We start from the raw sequence: 23,653 nt of genomic DNA on the forward strand, positions 1-23,653 counted from the left end.
TCCACAGCAGCCATTTTCAAAGTCCTACTAAGAGCCTAGGAAGATGAATGACATTTAAGGGGTTTTATCCATGTGGTGGCTGCAATGTGTGCCAGTATAAGATACCCACAGAGCGCTTTGTGAACCAAAGTGATGGGCAGGAATATATTCTGAAACGATATATCAATTGCAAGACTACACAGGTAATTTAGAAACTATATCTGGCACCAATCGGCAGGTAAAATCCACTTTATTGAAGCATAGTAGTAATATACAAGCAGGGCATAGCACCCTACGCGTTTTTCGGGCAAGCATGTCCTTTGTCATGGCATGATGCCATGACTAAGGACATGCTTGTCCAAAACACGTAGGCTGCTATGCCCTGCTTGTATTTTACTGCTATGCTTCAATAAAGTGGATTTTACCTGCCGATTGGTGCCGGACATTGTTTCTACGTCTACACTGGAGGAGGGGGAACGCACCCAACAGCCCAGGCACAACGGAGGTGGCAAGGTTCGTAGTGGTTGCCTACACATGTGAAGTACTGACATGGGTAATTTATGCCCTCATCTGTACCTGTGGCAAAGTGTATGTGGGTCAAACTGGCCAGCAGCTACGAAAGAGAGTGCAGAAGCACCTCTCGACAGTAGCTCTGGCCAGACGTGACGTAGCGCTACATAAACCACTCACATCTGTTGCAGGCTACTATTTAAAACACCATGCTGGGAAACCGGAGGGCTTACAAGTGGTAGGCCTTGAAAGGAAAGGGACGAATATTAGAGGTGGACCTATCACGAAAAAGTTGCTCCAAGCTGAGTCGAAATGGATCTTTAACTTAAATGCGCACTGTCATCAACTTTTTTTTTTTATATGTTGTAGTACATATGTACTACAACATATCACTAATATATTTTCATTATTCATTTTCAACTCAATCAGACAGGCGGGAGCGAGAGCATTGGCTCCCTGGGGGGGGATCGTGGTTTTAAATGGGGGTTGGGGGAGAGCGGAGTTCGGGGTTTTATCACCGGGGGTGGGGGTGGGGGGTATATGGAGTAGCGTGGACGTAACTCATTGACATATAGTTTTCTACACAGGGTGCCTGTTGTAGTGGTGTTGTAGTGGTGAAACAGCTGGAGGCACTGTATAGCTGAACTAAGGGCGGAAGGGTCGGCCCCAGCAGGCATCAGTGACGTCACGCCTGCTGGGGAACTCTGCCTGGTAGTGAGCACACTACCAGGCAGACAAAAAGGCATTTTTTATAAAGTAAAAACATTTTTTTAAAGCAGGGAGGGGGTTAGGGAGAGATGGGCAATAGGTAGTGACAGAAAAAAAAAAGATGGTGGGAGCTACCCTTTAAGAACAGAGGCACCATGGGGATTGAACGAGGAACTCCTGTTTACTGGGTTTTTAGGGTAAGTGCACAAAGTTTGTACTTATGAGAATTATATGTAAGTTTTCTATTGGGTATAGTGTGAGAACGGTTCATTGTAGAATTGGTTTTAATTGTGGCAATTCCTTTTCTATTGGAGGGGATATATGTGGGGCATAGGGATAGTTATGTGGTTGTTTTTTGGGTAGCACATTCACATTGGACACACATATATACAGGGTTAGTTTTGACACCTTAGTACGCCATATTTGACACATATTATATGGGTTTCTATGACACTAATTATTTGGGCACCACATTATATTCACAAATTTTTGGTTAATAGTAACACAGTTTAAGTGGGGTATGTTATATTGGGATAACACAGTAGATACACTGGGATGTTGAGGGGAGTACATATATTCACCTTGGGTCCCAATATTTTGGATAGTATATACACATTTGGGTAGTACACATACAGAACACATAGGCCCTCATTTACTTCTGCAAACCCGACATTTTTTTATCGGGTTGTGAGCTAGATGCTGGCGCATTGTGCCAGAAATTCTGTCTGCGTCAGAATTTGCGCCTGAATTTGCACCAGAATTGAAAAAACTTGACAAACTCTCCATTTGACTATGAAAACTCGAAAAAGAGGCATGGTCGATGGGAAAAGGAGGTGTGGTCACTGAAAAGGGGCGTGTTCCCAATATTTTCACAAAAACCCAACATATTTACTAAGGTTTCCACAGAAAATGTGGTGGATTTGAGCTGAGGAAAACCCGACCGATCAGAACATGTGTAAAAAAAGCTAAATATAGGGAAAAGTGGAAAATATAGGGAAACCTTAGTAAATACCGTGGAAAAAAAATTGTAGGGAATTAAAACCTACAAAGAAACCTACACAACACTCTTAGTAAATCAGGGCCATAGAGTTTAGTCATGTTATTTTATAAATCACATTCATCCCCTCCTCTAGGGGGACACACAAAATTTACACTATGGTGATTGGCTTGTTCACAATAGTAGTGTGCCTCACATGTTTCCCTACATTACCTGATAATTGTACATCCTAACATGCAATAGATGATTTTCCCATAATTCTTGCCTACTACTATGCAGAGTGGGGGGTGACTCATTGGTGAGTATCTATGAAATATCTATATAGAAGATAGGAAGACATGATATCCTTATGGGATCCTTTATGGAGATGTGGAGATGGGTTACGGATGAGAGGGACTGATGGGCCTTACCCTAAGTCTATTGTGATGTGGATTTGTGGCTTTTTCTTGGCCTCGATATGTCTGACCAAAATCTATCAGAGCTTTCTTTGGACTCTATATGACCTTTGTGCCTTTTAAATGTTTTTAAGTGTTTTTTCTGGTGTGTATTGTTTAAGAATTATGCAATAAACTAATTTGGGCTAAACAAAACAATTGGGTTCCATATGGTGTATCCTCTTTTTCTTGTTTTGGTGTTTATGCATTGATATGCATGGTGGCACCCCTTAACTAATTATTATAGCTGAGCCCACTTGTTTAAGTGTATATTGTTTTGGACCTGTCCCCTAGTAACTCCTTATTGGTCAGATGTCCACTTTGTGTTCTCTATTTAATATTTATATCTCTAGACCCTGTGATTGTATTTGCTCAATGTGCCTCCCAAGGAACTGAAGAGACTTCTTGCCAAACTGCTTCTTTCTTTAGCCACGGCCACCAAATCTCTTGAAAATAACCTGCTCTACTCTCTCGCCTGTAACTCTGGGACCCATGGGACTCTCTGTACCTTGTTGATACTATAGCCCTGCGTGGGACTGGTTTTTCAATCCCGGTCCTGCCCGCTCCTGTAGGGTGTTTGCTCAATTCCCACCCGCTCCCACTAAAATGTTTGTCCAATGCCTCCCGCTCTCACTAACATAGGAATGTACAGACACTAGGGTGCAATGCTCTGCACGTACTCCCCATGTAAATATATATGTGGAGTGAAATTGAAATAAAAAAAATGCCATTTTACACTTTTTACTTTTTGTTATAGCTCCCATAGGGTATGTGCTGACTGCAGAGCATTGCACTCTAGGGTCTGTAGAAGATCTTCGGGTGCAATGCTCTGCAGTCTGCACATACCCCCATGTGTATAGCAGTGTGTGTGTATGTACATTCCTATACAGGTGGGGGTATGTGCAGAGCATTGCACCCTAGTCTGGATCCCAATCCCAATGCAGCCCTCTAGTTGATACTGTATTGAACCCCTTTACTCCCTACTGTCCTATATTCTCTCCCTTTGGATTCTTCCTTCCTGTGTAAGTCTTGTCTCAGGTTCATTTGCTTTTCATGCAAAATCTAATGTTGATTTCTACTATTATGAGCCATAGTGTTCTTACTACCTCGTATGATAGCATGTCGCTGATGCCCAGAATATCTGTTTTGTAACTACTAAAGGCCAGCATGCTTCAGCCAAACAAAGCAATAGTTTTTGTTGGATTTTTTAGTTTTTTTTTGTTTTTATAAAAGAACTAGCTGAGTACCCGGCATTGCCCAGTTTTTCCTGCCTAATCCTTGTTGGGGAGGAAACTCAACAAAGGAAGAAGCTTTTTGACTTCATATCCCATCCTCATATATTGTCGTCATATCCCATTCCCATATCCCTTCCCATATTCCATCCCCATATCTCAACCTCATATCCCATCCTCATATCCCATCCTCATATCCCGTTCTCATATCCCGACCTCATATTCCGACTTCATATCCCGTCCTCATGTCCCGTCCTCATATCCCGTCTTCATATCCCATCCACATTAGTGATGTCACAAACATAATATTTTCTGTTTTCAGAACTGCGTACGCGAACTTTCGCAAAGGTTCGCGAACCGACGAACCAGGCGAATCGCCATTGACTTCAATGGGCAGGCGAATTTTAAAACCCACAGGGACTCTTTCTGGCCACAATAGTGATTTAAAAGTTGTTTCAAGGGGACTAACACCTGGACTGTGGCGTGCTGGAGGGGGATCCATGGCAAAACTCCCATGGAAAATTACATAGTTGATGCAGAGTCTGGTTTTAATCCATAAAGGGCATAAATCACCTATTATTCCTAAATGGTTTGGAATAACGTACTTTAGCCCCCTTTAGGCAGCACATAGAGCCCCCCTTTAGGCATCACATAGTGGGATTTGAACCCAAGGCCCCAGCGCTGCAAGGCAGCAGTGGTAACCTCTGAGCCACCATGCTACCCTCAGCATACATCTAATATCCACGGTTGCTAAAATCGACAGAGATGTTAGCAGAGAGTACCAGAAAAATTAGGCATGTACACATGCCTGATAAATTTGGTATTGTTGCAGCCGCTTCTGTAGCAGCGGCCAAAAAAATTGCAGCACCAGAAAAAGTGCAGCAGCAGAGGGCAGAAAATTAGGCATGTACACCTGGCTGGAAAATTTGGTATTGTCGCAGCTGTAGCAGCGGCCATAAAAATTGCAGCACCATAACAAGTGCAGCAGCAGAGGCCAGAAAAATTAGGCATGTACACATGGATGAAAAATTGGGTATTGTCACAGCCGCAGCTGTAGCAGAGGGCAGAAAAATTGCAGCACCATAACAAGTGCAGCAGCAGAGGCCCGAAAAATTAGGCATGTACACATGGATGAAAAATTGGTATTGTCACAGACGCTGCTGTAGCGGCCAGAAAAATTACTGTTTGTTTCGCCAGGCAGAAAGTGCCCTAAAACATTACGGCTTGAACCCTAGTTGGATAAGTCACGCAAGTCATCCGGCATTCAAAGTTCAAATACAGCAGCGTGTGGACCATTTTTAGCCCAAGGCAGCTCATCTGATCAGGCCTTGTTCAGTCAAATGTATCGCCCAGTGTCAGTCCCTTCGGGATCCATCCCTCATTCATCTTAATAAAGGTGAGGTAATCCAGACTTTTTTGACCAAGGCAACTCCTCTTCTCAGTGACAATACCTCCTGCTGCACTGAAGGTCCTTCCTGACAGGACACTTGAAGCGGGACAGGCCAGAAGTTCTAGCGCAAATTGGGATAGCTCAGGCCACAGGTCAAGCCGGCACACCCAGTAGTCAAAGGGTTCATCGCTCCTCAGAGTGTCGATATCTGCGGTTAAGGCCAGGTAGTCTGCTACCTGTCGGTCAAGTCGTTCTCTGATGGTGGACCCCGAAGGGCTGTGGCGATGTGTAGGACTTAAAAAGGTATCATCTTCTTCCCCCCAGCCATGTACAACACCACGGGAACCAAATAGGTGACAAGGAGCACCCTGGGATGCCTGCTGTGGTTGGTCTTCCTCCTCCTCTTCAAAGTCACATTCCTCCTCTGACTCCTCTTCCTCACTATCCTCTTCCAGCGTTGCCGCAGGTCCAGCAAGCCATGCTGATAAGGCTGTTTCTGGTGGTGATGGTGTCCACAACTCTTCCTCTTCACGCTCATCTACTGCCTGATCCAGCACTCTTCGCAGGGCACGCTCCAGGAAGAAAACAAACGGTATGATGTCGCTGATGGTGCCTTCGGTGCGACTGACCAGGTTTGTCACCTCCTCAAAAGGACGCATGAGCCTACAGGCATTGCACATGAGCCTCCAGTAACGTGGCAAAAAAATTCCCAGGTCCGCAGATGATGTCCTAGCACCCCGGTCATACAAATATTCGTTGACGGCTTTTTCTTGTTGGAGCAGGCGGTCGAACATTAGGAGTGTTGAATTCCAACGTGTCGGGCTGTCGCAAATCAAGCGCCTCACTGGCATGTTGTTTCGCTGCTGGATATATGGCAAGTGTGCCATGGCCGTGTAGGAACGCCTGAAATGGCCACACACCTTCCTGGACTGCTTCAGGACATCCTGTAAGCTTGGGTACTTGAGCACAAAGCGTTGTACAATCAGATTACACACATGTGCTTGCACGGCACATGTATCAACTTGCCCAACCTCAATGCCGCCAACAAATTTGTTCCGTTGTCACAAACCACCTTGCCGATCTCCAGTTGGTGCGGAGTCAGCCACTGGTCCACCTGTGCGTTCAGAGCCAACAGGAGCGCTGGTGCGATGTGACTCTCCGCTTTAAGGCAAGTCAACCCCAAGATGGCGTGACACTGCCGTATCCGGGATGTGGAATAGCACCTGGGGAGCTGGGGGGGGTGCCGGTGATGTGGAGCAAGACGCAGCAGTGGAAGAGGACTCGGCCGAGGATGTTATGGAAGAGGATGGAGTAGGAGGAGTAGCAAGTCGTGGCGGTGTCACCAACTCCTCTGCAGAGCCACGCATTCCGTGCTTGGCAGCCGTCACCAGGTTTACCCAATGCGCAGTGTAGGTGATATACCTGCCCTGACCATGCTTTGCAGACCAGGTATCAGTGGTCAGATGGACCCTTGCCCCTACACTGTGTGCCAGACATGCCATAATTTCCTTTTGCACAATGGAGTAAAGGTTGGGGATTGCCTTTTGTGCAAAAAAATTTCGTCCGGGTACCTTCCACTGCGGTGTCCCAATGGCTACAATTTTTTTAAAGGCCTCAGACTCCACCAGCTTGTATGGTAAAAGCTGGCGGGCTAGCAGTTTCGACAAGCCAGCTGTCAGACGCCGGGCTAGGGGGTGACTTTAACACATTGTCTTCTCAAACATCTCCTTGACAGACACCTGACTGTGGGCAGATGAGCAGAAACTGCTCAAGGCGAGAGACGGAGAGGCGGATGGTTGAGAGGGGGCAAGGAGAGCAGCAGTGGTTGACCTGGCTGAAGATGCTGGACCAGGAGGAAGATGGCGGCTTTGACTTTGTGTGCTGCTTGTACTGACGTGTTCATCCCATAGGCGTTTGTGATGTGACATCATGTGCCTTTGCAAAGCAGTTGTGCCTAGGTGGGTGTTGGACTTCCCACGACTCAGTTTCTTCTGGCACAGGTTGCAAATGGCCTCGCTGATGTCAGAGGCAGACACACAAAAAAAATGCCACACTGCTGAGCTCTGCGATGACGACATTCTGGTGGTGACAACAGCATGCGTTGATTGGCGTCCCGTCTGGCTGACCCCGGGTGCCGATGCATGCTGTCTGACTGTGCCACTAGCTCCTTGCGGTGACCTCCCCCTGCTTCCAACTCGTCTCCTCCTCCTCTCTGTCTCCCCATCTGAACTTTCCCCCTCTTCTTCTCTTCTAGTGGGCACCCACATGGCATCCACGGACACATCGTCATCATCAACACCTTCACCGCTATCTGACACCTCAAGAAAGGAAGCAGCAGCGGGTACAACATCATCATCACACCGTACGTCCATGTGTGTAATGCTGCCTGACTGAGACATATTCCTGTTAACTACATCCTCTGGCAATAATGGTTGTGCATCACTCATGTCTTCAAACTGATGTGTAAATAACTCCTCTGACGGATCAAGTAAAGCTGCTGTGGTGCTAGTGTTGGTGGTGGCAGCATGCGGGCAAGTGGTAGCATGAGAGGTGCCCGAACCCAAGCTAGAGGAGGAGGAGGACGGTGCGTCAAGGTTCCGAGTGGAAGCTTTAGTAGTAGATTGAGTGTCTTGTGATAGCCAGTCATCTAAGTCCTCAGAACTTTGGGGGTTCAGGGTACCTGGCCTCTGAACACTGGCCATTCTAGGGCCAAAGGGAATCCCAGCACCACGATGGCCCCTGCGGGGTAGCCTTCCTCTGCCTGTCATTTTTTTGGTTAAATTTGCACAACTGTCACACCTAATGTGATTTGCACTAGGGTGACGCAATTTGCCCTGCAGGCAAAAAAACTGGCAACTGTGACGTGAACTGACGACTGGTTTTATTTAACAGCCCAAAACATGTCACACCAAAATTGATTTGCACTAGTGTGACAATGAGCAAAAAAGCTTGCCAGCGGAGTTCCCCTTTTAAGCAGTGGTCCCCAACCAGGGTGCCTCCAGCTGTTGCAAAACACACGGACTGATATATTTCAGCCCTTTGAATACTGTAGTAGTTAGTTGCTTTAAAGAAAAAAAGCTTGCCAGCGGAGTTCCCCTTTTAAGCAGTGGTCCCCAACCAGGGTGCCTCCAGCTGTTGCAAAACACACGGACTGATATCTTTCAGCCCTTTGAATACTGTAGTAGTTAGTTGCTTGAAGGAACTTAAGTTTTATACTGGAATACCCCTTTTAACCAGCGGATCCCTCCCAACCAGGGTGCCTCCAGCTGTTGCAAGACACACGGACTGATATCTTTCAGCCCTTTGAATACTGTAGTAGTTAGTTGCTTGAAGGAACTTAAGTTTGATTCTGGAGTACCCCTTTTAACCAGCGGTTCCCTCCCAACCAGGGTACCTCCAGCTGTTGCACGACACACGGACTGATATCTTTCAGCCCTAAAAAGGGCTTTTTTGGGTGCTGTCCTTAAAGCAGATGTTACACTAGTGCTTTAGGAGTAAACTGGACCCTGAATACACCACCTAGTAGCAACCTAGCTATCACTTTCCCTATTACAGCAGGAGCAGCTTCTCTGACCCTCCACTTTCTAAGCCTGCAGCATGCTGAATGAGGCTAAAATGGCGTCCGTGCAAGAGGTAGGAGGGTCTGGAAGGGAGGGACTGCTGCTGATTGGCTGTAATGTGTCTGCTGACTCTGACTCACAGGGTCAAAGTTTACTGCAATGTTAAAGTATAGGGGGCGGATCGAACTTCACATATGTTCACCCGGCGATGCGAACAATTTGCGACATCTCTAGTCCTCATATCCAGACCTCTTATCCCGTCCTCATATCCTGACCTCATATCCTGTCCTCATATCCCATCCTCATATCCCGTCCTTATGTCCCATCCTCATATCCTGTCCTCATATCCCATCCTTATGTCCCATCCTCATATACTGTCCTCATTTCCTGACCTCATATCCCGTCCATATATCCTGCTTCATATCTTGTTCTCATATCCCGTCCTCATATCCTGTCCTCATATCCTGTCCTTATGTCCCATCCTCATATCCTGTCCTCAGGTGGGTTTGATTTGTGATGAAGATATTGTAAGCTAAAAATAAAAGGGGATGTGTCTTTGTGGGACTGGGCATGATTTGTAAGCCAGACAGATGCAAAAAAAGGGTAGAGAATAAAAGGAGTGGGGCTTAAACAGTGGGCGTGTCTTTGTGTAATGGGGTGTGGCTTGCAAGCTGGACTGACACATTCACCAGGAGATGAAGAGCGGAGCTTGTGGAGTAAGGCACTGGAAGTCCCATTTACTTGCATGGGACTTGAAATGAAAACTCATCTTTTATATAAGGTTGTAGGTAAGGGTTAATTTAACTATTATATATTTATAAAAAACCTATAAATATGCCACTACAGCATATAGGGTAAACCCACCAAAAATAAAAATGTATATAATAAAATAAATAAGAAAATATTAATCTAATAAATCAATAACTGTTACGCCGAGCGCTCCGGGTCCCCGCTCCTCCCCGGAGCGCTCGCTACACTCTCGCTCCCGCAGCGCCCCGGTCAGATCCACTGACCGGGTGCGCTGCGATACCGCCTCCAGCCGGGATGCGATTCGCGATGCGGGTGGTGCCCGCTCGCGATGCGCTCCCCGGCTCCCGTACCTGACTCGCTCTCCGTCGGTCCTGTCCCGGCGCGCGCGGCCCCGCTCCCTAGGGCGCGCGCGCGCCGGGTCTCTGCGATTTAAAGGGCCACTGCGCCGCTGATTGGCGCAAGTGGTTCTAATTAGTGTGTTCACCTGTGCACTCCCTATGTATACCTCACTTCCCCTGCACTCCCTCGCCGGATCTTGTTGCCATTGTGCCAGTGAAAGCGTTCCCTTGTGTGTTCCTAGCCTGTGTTCCAGACCTCCTGCCGTTGCCCCTGACTACGATCCTTGCTGCCTGCCCCGACCTTCTGCTACGTCCGACCTTGCTTCTGTCTACTCCCTTGTACCGCGCCTATCTTCAGCAGTCAGAGAGGTTGAGCCGTTGCTAGTGGATACGACCTGGTCACTACCGCCGCAGCAAGACCATCCCGCTTTGCGGCGGGCTCTGGTGAATACCAGTAGTGACTTAGAACCGGTCCACTAGCACGGTCCACGCCAATCCCTCTCTGGCACAGAGGATCCACCTCCTGCCAGCCGGCATCGTGACAATAACCATCAAGTTAATAAATATAGTTTTATTTTACAAAAAATACATATATCATACACAAGCAAAAAAGATTGATAATAATATATAGCTATATAACATACATAAAAATAATAATCATTAGCGCAATTTGATAATGTGTATAATTATTTAATAAAAAAATTATATATATATATATGTAAATAAATAAACTTAAAATATGCAAAAGATGGCAGGGACGGGAAAAGGATGTAAAAAAGAAAGGAGTAAATGTGGGGGTCAATTGATAACCAATGGATCATAAAAACACCTGTTTCACCGTGACCGGCTTTATCAAGGAGTCCTTGAGGATTCCTTGACTCCTTGAAAAAGCCGGTCACGGTGAAACGCGTTGGAGGTGATCGCAGGGACGTGGAACCTACCTTCCTTTTACATGTGGCGTCAAGTATTTACATTCTGACACCTTCACTTTTAGCACTTTATTTTGTTTTGTTTTCTTGCACTGCTTTTTTACATTTATTTTATACACTTATATTTCTGTGTTGCACATTGCACTTTATGCATATTTATATTTCTAAGGTTAAATACACTTTTTATGCTTTAAACAGATTGTCACATTGCACGTATTTTATAGCAACAGGTGTTTCTATGATCCATTGGTGATCAATTGACCCCCACATTTACTCATTTCTTTTTTACATCCTTTTCCCGTCCCTGCCATCTTTTGCATTTTTTAAGTTTATTTATTTATATATATATCATTTTTTTATTAAATAATTATACACATTATCAAATTGCGCTAATGATTATTATTTTTGTGTATGTTATATAGCTATATATTATTATCAATCTTTTTTGATTGTGTATGATATATGTATTTTTTGTAAAATAAAACTATATTTATTAACTTGATGGTTATTGATTTATTAGATTAATATATTTATAGGTTTTTTAGTGGTTGTTTTGGGTTTTCCCCAATTTTATTTAGACCACAGTATATAGGACTTCTTTTTAGGTTGTTATTATATATTTATATTTGACATATAAGTAATATGTGTACCAGGTATTATTGAAATATCTCCAGCCGTACGGACGTTATGCAGGAACATACATTTCCCATAGATTTGCATGGGACTTTAAGCAAAAACTCCGACCCTCACAAATGGGGGTAGTTAGGGGTTAAATTAAGTATCCTATATTTTAAGTGAACCAATAAGTAACATGTGATCAAATATTATCGAAATATCTCCACACGTTTTGTAGTTATGCAGTAACATATATTTCCCATAGACTTGTATGGGACTTTAAACAAAAACCCTGACCCTGGCAAATGGGGGTGAGTAAGGGTTAAATTACCTATCCTATGTTTGTAGTTGACATATAAGTAACATGTGTGTCAAGTTTCATGGCGATATCTGTAGCCGTTTGGACGTGATGCTGGAACATACACACACGCATTGAGTTTTATATACTGGTATATACGGTAGATTTATTTATAAATGCTTTTACAATTTTTTCATAATACAAAGCACATATAAACATATATATATATATATATAACGTATATAAACGTTTTTGACTTTCCTGCATTTTGTATACCAAAAAGTTTAATAGAAATTACAAACATATATATATACATGGTAAATGAAAGTTTGTAACAAATTTAGCTTTAACCCCTTAAGGACCGGGGGTTTTTCCGTTTTTGCATTTTCGTTTTTTGCTCCTTGCCTTTAAAAAATCATAACTCTTTCAATTTTGCACCTAAAAATCCATATGATGGCTTATTTTTTGCGGCACCAATTCTAATTTGTAATGACGTCAGTCATTTTGCCCAAAAATCTACGGTGAAACGGAAAAAAAAATCATTGTGCGACAAAATTGAAAAAAAAACGCAGTTTTGTAACTTTTGGGGGCTTCCGTTTCTACGTAGTACATTTTTCGGTAAAAATGACACCTTATCTTTATTCTGTAGGTCCATACGATTAAAATGATAACCTACTTATATAGATTTGATTTTTTCGGACTTCTGGAAAAAATCATAACTACATGCAGGAAAATTAATACGTTTAAAATTGTCATCTTCTGACCCCTATAACTTTTTTATTTTTCCGTGTATGGGGCGTATGAGGGCTCATTTTTTGTGCCGTGATCTGAAGTTTTTAACGGTACAATTTTTGCATTGATAGGACTTATTGATCGCTTTTTATTCATTTTTAAATGATATAAAAAGTGACCAAAAATGCACTATTTTGGACTTTGGAATTTTTTTGCGCGCACGCCATTGACCAAGCGGTTTAATTAATGATATATTTTTATAATTCGGACATTTCCGCACGCGGCGATACCATATATGTTCATTTTTCTTTTTATTTACACTGTGTTTTTTTTTTTATTGGAAAAGGGGGGTGATTCAAACTTTTAATAGGGGAGGAGTTAAATGATCTTTATTCACTTTTTTTTTTCACTTTTTTTTTGCAGTGTTATAGGTCCCATAGGGACCTATAACACTGCACACACTGATCTTCTATGCTGATCACTGGTTTCTCATAAGAAACCAGTGATCAACGATTCTGCCGCATGACTGCTCATGCCTGGATCTCAGGCACTGAGCAGTCATTCGGCGATCGGACAGCGAGGAGGCAGGTAGGGGCCCTCCCGCTGTCCTGTCAGCTGTTCGGTATGCCGCGATTAGCCGCGGCTATCCCGAACAGCCCGACTGAGCTAGCCGGCCACTTTCGGTTTCACTTTTAGCCGCGCGGCTCAGCTCTGAGCGCGCGGCTAAAGGGTTAATAGCGCGCGGTGCCGTGATCGGCACTGCGCGCTATTAGAGGCGGGTCCCGGCTTCACTATGACGCCGGGCCCGCCGTGATATGACGCGGGGTTACTGTGTAACCCCGCGTTATATCAGGAGAGCAGGTCCAAGGGCGTACCTGTACGCCCTTGGTCCTTAAGGGGTTAAAGGGGTACAATACTTCTAGACGTCTTAACCCCTATCCAAAGGATAGGGGATTAGATGTCTGATCGTGGGGGTCCCACTGCTGGGGCCCTCTGCGATCTCCCACAGCACTCGGCGTTCTAAACAAATGCCGGGTTCTTGCGGCAGTGCTTATGACATCACGACCACGCCCCTCATTATGTTATGCCACACCCCCTCCATTCATGTCTACGGAAGGGTGCTTGTCCGCTGACATGCCTCCTTCCATAGACATGAATAGAAGAGGCGTGGAGTGACCTCACCCTTGGCGTGGCCGTGACGTCACGATCACGGCCTCCGGCTCCGAGCGTTCTGAACAAAATGTTCAGAACGCTGGAGCACCAGAGTCCCCCTTTAACTCCGTAAGTCCATTAGGCCCTTTTCATTTAGGCATTTTCCTTTTTTCCTCCTCACATTCCAAGAGCCACAACTCTTTTATATTTCCATCCACAGACCCATATGAGGGCTTGTTTTTTGCGGGACCAGTTGTAGTTTGTAATGACTAAAATAAACTCGAAATTCGGGGCACACCGCTCGAGAGTGCTACAGAATCAAATTGATAAAGAGAGAGGACGGCCAGTATCGTTTTTTTGTTTTTATTAAACAGCAGCTGGAGCACAATTGTTTAGCAAAAAATCCCCCAGAGACCATTACGGATACCAAGGAAAACAATGTATTATTTTTTGAGCCACCTAATACAATCAGGGGTATTGGGGGAGATTTATAAAAATATAAATGAAGAGTGGTGCAAATCCCCAAAGCAATCAATCAGCTGGCTTCTTCCATTTTTCACAGTCCCCTGTAAAATTGAAAGCAGCAATCTGATTGGTTGTTATGACCAATTGCACCACTGTTCCTCTGTACAGGTTTTCATAAATCTCCTACATAATCTTTCTCCCGTAGCCACCCAAGAAGATATTCAGATATTAACCCCTTAACGACAATGGACGTAAATGTACGTCATGGTGACGTGGTACTTAACGCACCATGACGTACATTTATGCGCCGACATGATCGGGAGCACCGGAGCGGTGTTCGCATCATGCCCGGCAGGTCCCGGCTGCTATCAGCAGCCAGGGACCCGCGGGTAATGGCGGACATCCGCGATCGGATGATCAATACAGATAACGGCATCTGTGGCATTGCCGTACTTTGCACGGATGATCAGATCACCCGCAGCGCTGCCGCTGGGATCCGATCATCCAGCATGGCGGTCGGAGGTCCCCTCACCTGGCTCCGGCCGTCTCCCGGGGGCTTCTGCTCTGGTCTGAGATCGAGCAGACCAGAGCAGAAGATCACCGATAATACTGAGCAGTGTCCTATACATAGCACTGCACAGTATTAGCAATCAACTGATTGCAATGAATAGTCCCCTATGGGGACATAAAAAGTGTTAAAAAAAAGTAAAAAAAATGTAAAATAAAAAAGTAAAAAAATTTGAAAAATACCCTCCCCCAATAAAAAAGTAAAACGTCCGTTTTTCCCATCTTACCCCCAAAAAAGCGTAAAGAAAATAATTAATACACATCTTTGGTATCGCCGCGTGCGTAAAAGTCTGAGCTATTAAAATATATTGTTAATCATCCCGTACGGTGAACGGCGTAAATGTAAAAAAAAAATTAAAAAGTCCATAATTGCTGCTTATTTGTCACATTTTATTCCAAAAAAAAATGTATAAAAAATTAATAAAAAGTAAAACCTAAGCAAAAGTGGTACTGATAAAAACTACAGATCATGGCGCAAAAAATTAACCCTCATACCGCCCCATATACAGAAAAATTAGAAAGTTATAGGTAGTCAAAATAGGGCAATTTCAAACATACTAATTTTGTTAAAATGGTTTGAGATTTTTTTTTAAGCGGCACTATTATAGAAAAGAAGATAATCATGGGCATCATTTTAATTGTATTGACCCACAGAATAAAGAAAACATGTCATTTTTACCGGAAAGTGTACAGCGTGAAAACAAAACCTTCCAAAATTTGCTAAATTGCGGTTTTCTTTTCTATTTTCCCTCATAAATAATATTTATTTGCATGCGCCGTACATTTTATGGTAAAATAAGTGATGTAATTACAAAGTACAATTGGTGACGCAAAAAACAAGCCCTTATACGGGTCTGTGGATGGAAATATGAGAGAGTGATGATTTTTAGAAGGCGAGGAGGAAAAAACAAAAATCCAAAAATAAAATTGGTCTGGTCTTTAAGGCCAAAATGGGCCTGGTCCTTAAGGGGTTAAGATAAACTGCCACGGACCAAAAGCATTTTGTATTAAAGGGATCCTCCACTGGAAAACATTTTCTTTTAAATCAACTGGTGTCAGAAAGTTAAACAGATTTGTAAATGACTTCTATTTAAAAAACTCAATCCTTCAGCTGCTGTATACTCCACAGGAAGTTCTTTTCTTTTTGAATTTCCTTTCTGTCTGACCACAGTGCTCTCTGCTGACACCTCTGTCCATATCAGGATTTGTCCAGTTTGCTATGGGGATTTGCTGCTACTCTGGGCAGTCCCTAAAATGGACAGAGGTGTCAGCAGAGAGCACTGTGGTCAGGCAGAAAGGAAATTCAAAAAGAAAAGAACTTCCTGTGGAGCAAACATCAGCTGATAAATTCTGGAAGGATTAAGATTTTTTATCAGTTGATTTAAAAGAAAATGTTTTCTTGTGGAGTACCCCTTTAAACAGAGAATTAAGGTCAACTACAAGGAAAAACATGTTAGTAACCTCTTCTTTTAGTAAGTTTAAAAGATTAAATTCCATTGTTGAGCGTGAAAACTGCCATCGGGTAGTGCCGGTGCTCCCATGGACAATGCATGGAGCCCATGCCAGCACACCGATCCATGTAAAAGAGAGAGCTGGGGCTCTGTTATGGAGATCGCAGGTGGTCCCAGTTGTCAGACCACCTACACCCATTTACCCTATCTGCCCTGTCATGCAGCCTCCATACAGTGACCCCTGCCCCCCCCCCTGCACCTGTTCCCCTTGTTCCTGTGCTTCTATGCCTATGTTATGCTGTGTGTTGTATATAAAATGTGTTATAGCTTTAAGAACATTCGACATGTGATTAACCTGTTGTCATGTGATTGTAACCCAATGAGGTATCAGTGACCATGTGACCTAAGGGTGACCTATGGGACCCCTCCTAGTCTCCCCCATATAAGCCCTGGGTGGAGCTAGCTCACTCTCTTAATCCCTTCCTGCTTAGCTGAGTGCAGTGAGGTCAAATCCCAGGTGTGTGTCTGGTGTCTAGAGGAGGCCTAAAGTCAGTAGAGCAGCCATGGATTCTCAAGTCCATTGCCCCACAGATCAAGTCAAAGCCTGGTAAGCTACAGAAGAGGTAAGGTCAGTATATATAACGTATATAAACATATATATAACGTATATAAACGTTTTTGACTTTCCTGTATTTTGTATACCAAAAAGTTTAATAGAAATTATAAACATATATATATATATATATATATATATATATATATATATATGGTAAATGAAAGTTTGTAACAAATTTAGCTTTAAAGGGGTACACCGCTTCTAGACGTCTTAACCCCTATCCAAAGGATAGGGGATTAGATGTCTGATCGTGGGGGTCCCACTGCTGGGGCCCTCTGCGATCTCCCACAGTACTCGGCGTTCTAAACAAGTGCCGGGTTCCTGCGGCAGTGCTTATGACATCACGACCATGCCCCTCATTATGTTATGCCACACCCCCTCCATTCATGTCTACGGAAGGGGGCTTGTCCGCTGACATGCCTCCTTCCATAGACATGAATAGAAGAGGCGTGGAGTGACCTCACCCTTGGCGTGGCCTGTCATAGTCTGTCGTAGTCAAGTCAGTCCAAGTCATCCTGTCTCAAGTCAGCGTGGCCTGCATCTAAATTGTCCAAGTCCACTAGAAGTCCCAGCAAGCCCTAAGGTCTCTGAAGTCACTGGTCACCTCCATAGGCCTAGCTGTTACATCTGTCTGACTCAGTAAAGCTGCTGTTTTTCCGTAACTTGGTTTCGGAGTCATTATTTGCCCCTGTGCCTAGCCCAGGATCCAGCGGTATTTCTTCAGGTGGTGTAGAGGATAAACCACTCCCTGGCGTCACGAACACAAGGGGTTAATGCCATCTGCCCCTAGGGTAATTCCATTTACCGTAATCACACCCTCACCACATTTCCATGCCAAAAGTCTTAAAAGGTTATTAGTAGCTGCATTAAAGTAATGTGAAGTTTCTAGGTAAAAAGCCATTTTTATAGTTTTTTGCTTCTATGTGTTGCCATTGGTAATGTTGTTAATATATGCTGAATCAGTCTACTTCTCCCTCTGACAGTTGACAATATTGTCCCATCTTACTCCCTATTCAGAAGAAGTCATGTGCCGTTTCTAAATAGATAGATCTTCACTGTCTGTTTTTTTTTTTACCAGACTATAAACAGCAGACATTATTAATTTTTATGATCTATACAATGAATATCATATTTGATGGTGAGACGATTCCTTAAAAGAAATATGTACATGGGGAAACCACAGGATGTCCATTATTTGCGAGGAATTGCACAGATTTCATGCTTCAATGGCGTTGAGGTGAAGCCAACAGCAGCGGTGAGATCCAGCTTTACCCCAGGAGGAGCCTTGAATGTGAAGTTCTGTAACAATTTTGTGAAGAAGAGGAAAAGCTCAATTTTAGCCAAGTTCTCTCCAGCACAACTTCTCTTCCCTACAAAAAGAAGCAGAAAGGAAAAATAATGATATTAGTCTATCATGCAGTTGGGTGGCAGAGAGTCCCTCCAAGTGGTTGCAGTGTCTAATAAAGGCGGGGACAAAATAGTTGGTTCCCTTCTGTTTAGGATGGAAAATCTCTCAATGCTCCTGAAATAACTTGAAACTGTATTAATAATGAATAAAAATTTACTGAGAATTAATTGATGAAGATCAGACATTGCTTCTGAATTGTGGTTCAACAGAAAATTCTGAAAAACAAAATAATGAAACTGTCCTGAACAGAAATGATGGTCCCTGAACTTAATATTATGTTGAGGAAGTCACTGCACTCCAACGATTTCTGTAACTCTCAATAAGACTTCTGCACTTGTCTCCAGGTATCTTGGCCCACTCCTCATAAGATCCTGCTCCAGCTGTCTCAGGTGTGAAGATGTCTTCTCCAGTTGGCAGGTATCTTGGCCCACTCCTCATAAGATCCTGCTCCAGCTGTCTCAGGTGTGAAGGCGTCTTCTCCAGATTGCAGGTATCTTGGCCCACTCCTCATAAGATTCTGCTCCAGATGTCTCAGTTATGAAGGGGTCTTCTCCAGACTGCAGGTATCTCGGCCCTCTCCTCATAAGATCCTGCTCCAGCTGTCTCAGGTGTGAAGGTCTCTTCTCCAGACTGCAGGTATCTTGGTCCACTCCTCATAAGACCCTGCTCCAGCTGTCTCAGGTGTAAAGGTGTCTTCTCCAGACTGCAGGTATCTTGGCCCACTCCACATAAGATACTGCTCCAGATGTCTCAGGTGTGAAGGTGTTTTCTCCAGACTGCAGGTATCTTGGCCCACTCCTCATAAGATCCTGCTCCAGCTGTCTCAGGTGTGAAGGCGTCTTCTCCAGATTGCAGGTATCTTGGCCCTCTCCTCATAAGATCCTGCTCCAGCTGTCTCAGGTGTAAAGGTGTCTTATCCAGACTGCAGGTATCTCTGCCCACTCCTCATAAGATCCTGCTCCAGCTGTCTCAGGTGTGAAGGCGTCTTCTCCAGACTGCAGGTATCTTGGTCCACTCCTCATAAGATCCTGCTCCAGCTGTCTCAGGTGTAAAGGTGTCTTCTCCAGACTGCAGGTATCTTGGCCCACTCCACATAAGATACTGCTCCAGATGTCTCAGGTGTGAAGGTGTTTTCTCCAGACTGCAGGTATCCTGGCCCACTCCTCATAAGATCCTGCTCCAGCTGTCTCAGGTGTGAAGGCGTCTTCTCCAGATTGCAGGTATCTTGGCCCTCTCCTCATAAGATCCTGCTCCAGCTGTCTCAGGTGTAAAGGTGTCTTATCCAGACTGCAGGTATCTCTGCCCACTCCTCATAAGATCCTGCTCCAGCTGTCTCAGGTGTGAAGGCGTCTTCTCCAGACTGCAGTTATCTTGGCCCACTCCTCATAAGATCCTGCTCCAGCTGTCTCAGGTGTGAAGACGTCTTCTCCAGACTGCAGGTATCTAGGCCCATTCCTCATAAGATCCTGCTCCAGCTGTCTCAGGTGTGAAGGTGTCTTCTCCAGATTGCAGGGATCTTGGCCCACTCCTCATAAGATTCTGCTCCAGATGTCTCAGTTATGAAGGGGTCTTCTCCAGACTGCAGGTATCTCGGCCCTCTCCTCATAAGATCCTGCTCCAGCTGTCTCAGGTGTGAAGGTCTCTTCTCCAGACTGCAGGTATTTTGGCCCACTCCTCATAAGATACTGCTCCAGATGTCTTAGGTGTGAAGGTGTCTTCTCCGGACTGCAGGTATCTTGGCCCCACTCCTCATAAGATCCTGCTCCAGCTGCCTCAGGTGTGAAGGCGTCTTCTCCAGATTGCAGGTATCTTGGCCCTCTCCTCATAAGATCCTGCTCCAGCTGTCTCTGGTGTGAAGGTCTCTTCTTCAGACTGCAGGTATCTCGGCCCACTCCTCATAAGATCCTGCTCCAGCTGTCTCAGGTGTAAAGGTGTCTTCTCCAGACTGCAGGTATCTCTGCCCTCTCCTCATAAGATCCTGCTCCAGCTGTCTCAGGTGTGATGGTGTCTTCTCCAGACTGCAGGTATCTTGGCCCACTCCTCATAAGATCCTGCTCCAGTTGTCTCAGGTATAAAGGTGTCTTCTCCATACTGCAGGTATCTCGGCCCTCTCCTCATAAGATCCTGCTCCAGCTGTTTCAGGTGTGAAGGTGTCTTCTCCAGACTGCAGGTATCTGGGCCCACTCCTCATAAGATCCTGCTCCAGCTGTCTCAGGTGTGAAGGTGTCTTCTCCAGACTGCAGTTATCTTGGCCCACTCCTCATAAGATCCTGCTACAGCTGTCTCAAGTGCGAAGGTGTCTTCTCCAGACTGCAGTTATCTTGGCCCACTCCTCATAATATACTGTTCCAGCTGTCTCAGGTGTAAAGGTGTCTTCTCCAGACTGCAGGTACCTCTGCCCACTTCTCATAAGATACTGCTCCAGATGTTTCAGGTATGAAGGTGTCTTCTCCAGGCTGCAGATATCTTGGCCCACTTCTCATAAAATACTGCTCCAGATGTCTCAGGTATGAAGGTGTCTTCTCCAGGCTGCAGGTATCTTGGCCCACTCCTCCATATCCACCATAAGTTGATTTTAGTACTTACCTGGCAGACAGTAATGGAGATGCTTAAGAAGGACCTGTGCTATGGGCTAAATGGCTATGTTGTGAGATTATCATAACGTTGTTGCTATCTTTTTGTGAACTGGGTATTTCCTGTTCTAGTTTGTTCTCTCAAATTACACATCCCATAGTTCCTTGCTTGTAAGTGTGAGGTCACTTTCCTCACTCCCACACATCAGCCACTCACCCATTGAAACACAAATGAGCTGCATTCCATTAAAAAGACCAGTGTTTTCTAATCAGGGTGCCTACAGCTGTTGCAAAATTATCTCTCCATCCTTCCACCCATTGAAGCAGGACAGGCTCCCTTTGCACACCTGACTAGTGATGTCATGTCTCGGTCGCACTGCAACCTGGGAAAAACAGATACCTGAGTAATTTTGTATGCTGTTAAAAATTAAATATTGGGGTGGAAATCACAGAAGAATTGGGAGAAAACCGTCACACACAAGTACAGACACTATATTATGAACTACACTAACTTTACAGCCCCTGTAGCACAGTCAAATAAAAAAAAATCCTGGAATACCCCTTTAAGTTCAGAGAACCATGATAGTTGTCCAGGACAGTTTCATTAATTGTTTTTCAAAATATTCTGTTGAACCACAATTCAAAAAAAAATTCTGGTTTTCATCAGTTATTTGACAGTAAATTTTTATTCATTATTATTTTGTCAGTCTGAAGTTATTTCAGGAGCATTATGGGTTTCCTGTCTTGAACAGAAGAGTACCAACAACTTTGTCCCTGTCTATATGGTTACTTTGATGTTACTCACCTGCAGAAAATGGCATAAAGGCCTCATTTTTGACAAAATTTCCATCAGAGTCTAGAAAATGTTGAGGGTAAAACTCGTCAGGTTTGTTGAAATATTTGGTGTCTTGTAGGACAGATGTCAGTGATGGAATTATATGAGTCCCCTGCAAAGATTGGGGAATTCATGAGTTAATCTTGATGCAAAGCCGACATCAGTGTTATGTGAACTATTTGGGCTTGTGCATTTATACATAGGTGAAAGTAAAAGCAACATATTGGAAAGCAAGTTTTCCCATTATTACCTATTAAGGTTCATTTTGTTCATTGAAAGGGAGTCTTGAATAATTGACCTCTTATATTATTTCTACACTAACTGAGTACCCAGCGTTGCCCGGTTTTTCCTACCTGATCCTTGTGGGGGAGGAAAAGCAACAAAGAAGGAGGCTTTTGTTCTCATTTTCCATTCCTTAAATCCTGTCCTCATATCCTGTCCTTGTATTCCATCTTTGTATCCCGACCTCATATCCCGTCCTCATATCCCATCCTCATATCTCGTACTTATATCCTGACCTCATGGCCCGTCCTCATTCAGTATGTCATCCTCATATCCTGTCCTCATATCCTGTCCTCATACCCCGTCCTCATATCCCGTCCTCATATCCCGTCCTCATATCTCGTCCTCATGTCCTGTCCTCATATCCTGTCCTCATATCCTGTCCTCATATCCCGACCTCATATTTTGTCCTCATATGCCGTCCTCATATCCCTTCCTCATATCCTGTGCTCATATCCAGAAAATAGAAGGGGGCGTGACTTTGTTGGAGTGGGTGTGATTTGCAAGCCAGACAAATGCACAAAAGGATAAAAAATAAAAGGGGGTGGTTTAAAGAGTGGGTGTGGCTTTGTAAGTTGGGGGCGTGGCATGTAGGGAGGGTGTGGCTTGCAAGCCGGACTGACGCACTCACAGGAGATGCAGAGTGGAGCTTGTCGATTAATGTACTTAAAGTCCCATATACTTTAAGTAAGGGGGTAGGTTAGGGTTAATTTAAATATCCTATATTTTATTTGACATATAAGTAACATGTGACCAAATATTATTTAATATTATCTCCAGCCATTTGAAAGTTATCCAGTAACATATATTTCCCACAGACTTGTATGGGACTTTAAACAAAAACCCCGACCCCCACAAATGGGGGTGAGTAAAGGTTAATTTACCTATCCTATATTTTTAGTTGACATATAAATAACATGTATACCAAGTTTCATGTTAATATCTTTAGCCTTTTGGAAGTGATGCTGGAACATATACACATACACACACAATTTTACACATATAGATTTCTCCATAGGCTATATGAACCATTGAAGAATGTAACATTTGGATCAAGACAAAACCACAGAATATATATTTTTTAACTTTTTACCTTTGGTATGAAGAAGCCCTTCAGGGTGACACCTTGAGTAGTCATATGTGGCAAATTGGTTGGCACAAGATTGGCGAACCTCTGAGTTTCATGAATAACAGCGTCCGTGTATGGCATTTGTTGGCGGTGCACCAACTGAGGTTCGGCTGTTCCAATGAATTTTTCAATTTCTTTTTGAACATTTTCTATAATGAAAGTAAGAAATGCCATTAATGACTTTTAGCATGCCTTAAAGTGTACCTGTCATTAGCAAAAACATTTTATCAAATGTAGATAATACCATTATATGTAAATTTGTAATATACATTGGTTAAAACATATGTATATTTTTGTCCCAGCATCTTTTGCCTGTGTGTCGCTGTAAAGAGACCAAATACAGGAAGTGTGGGTGGACAAGCAGGTCTCTGTGTACCGAGGACAAGAAGGACTCTGTAAACTGAGGACAAGCAGGGTTCTGCACACTGAGGACAAGCCGGGCTCTGTACACTGAGGTCAAGCAAGGCTCTGTACACTGAGGACAAGCAGGGCACTGTACACTGAGGACAAGCAGGGTTTTGTACACTGAGGACAAGCCGGGCTCTGTACACTGAGGACAAGCAGGACTCTGTACACTGAAGACAAGCAGGGCTCTGTACACTGAGGACAAGCAGGGCTCTGTACACTGAGGACAAGCGGGGCTCTGTACACTGAGGACAAGCAGGGCTCTGTGCACTGAGGACAAGCAGGGATCTGTGCACTG

The 23,653-nt window shown here is 44.2% G+C and overlaps 1 protein-coding gene across 1 annotated transcript in view; it reads right to left on the reverse strand.

Annotated features, from left to right (window-relative positions):
• Positions 1-23,653, reverse strand: part of LOC130360954 (uncharacterized) — a 102,961-nt gene that overhangs the window by 40,290 nt on the left and 39,018 nt on the right. Inside the window, exons 8-10 of the mRNA XM_056563510.1 lie at positions 22,915-23,099; positions 21,510-21,651; positions 17,917-18,093 (exon numbers count right to left, since the gene is read on the reverse strand). Of these exons, the coding sequence (XP_056419485.1) occupies positions 17,917-18,093; positions 21,510-21,651; positions 22,915-23,099 (504 nt within the window). The remainder of the gene's footprint in view (positions 1-17,916; positions 18,094-21,509; positions 21,652-22,914; positions 23,100-23,653) is intronic.

Source organism: Hyla sarda, chromosome 3, assembly GCF_029499605.1.
Source record: "Hyla sarda isolate aHylSar1 chromosome 3, aHylSar1.hap1, whole genome shotgun sequence".
NCBI classification, from domain to species: domain Eukaryota; kingdom Metazoa; phylum Chordata; class Amphibia; order Anura; family Hylidae; genus Hyla; species Hyla sarda.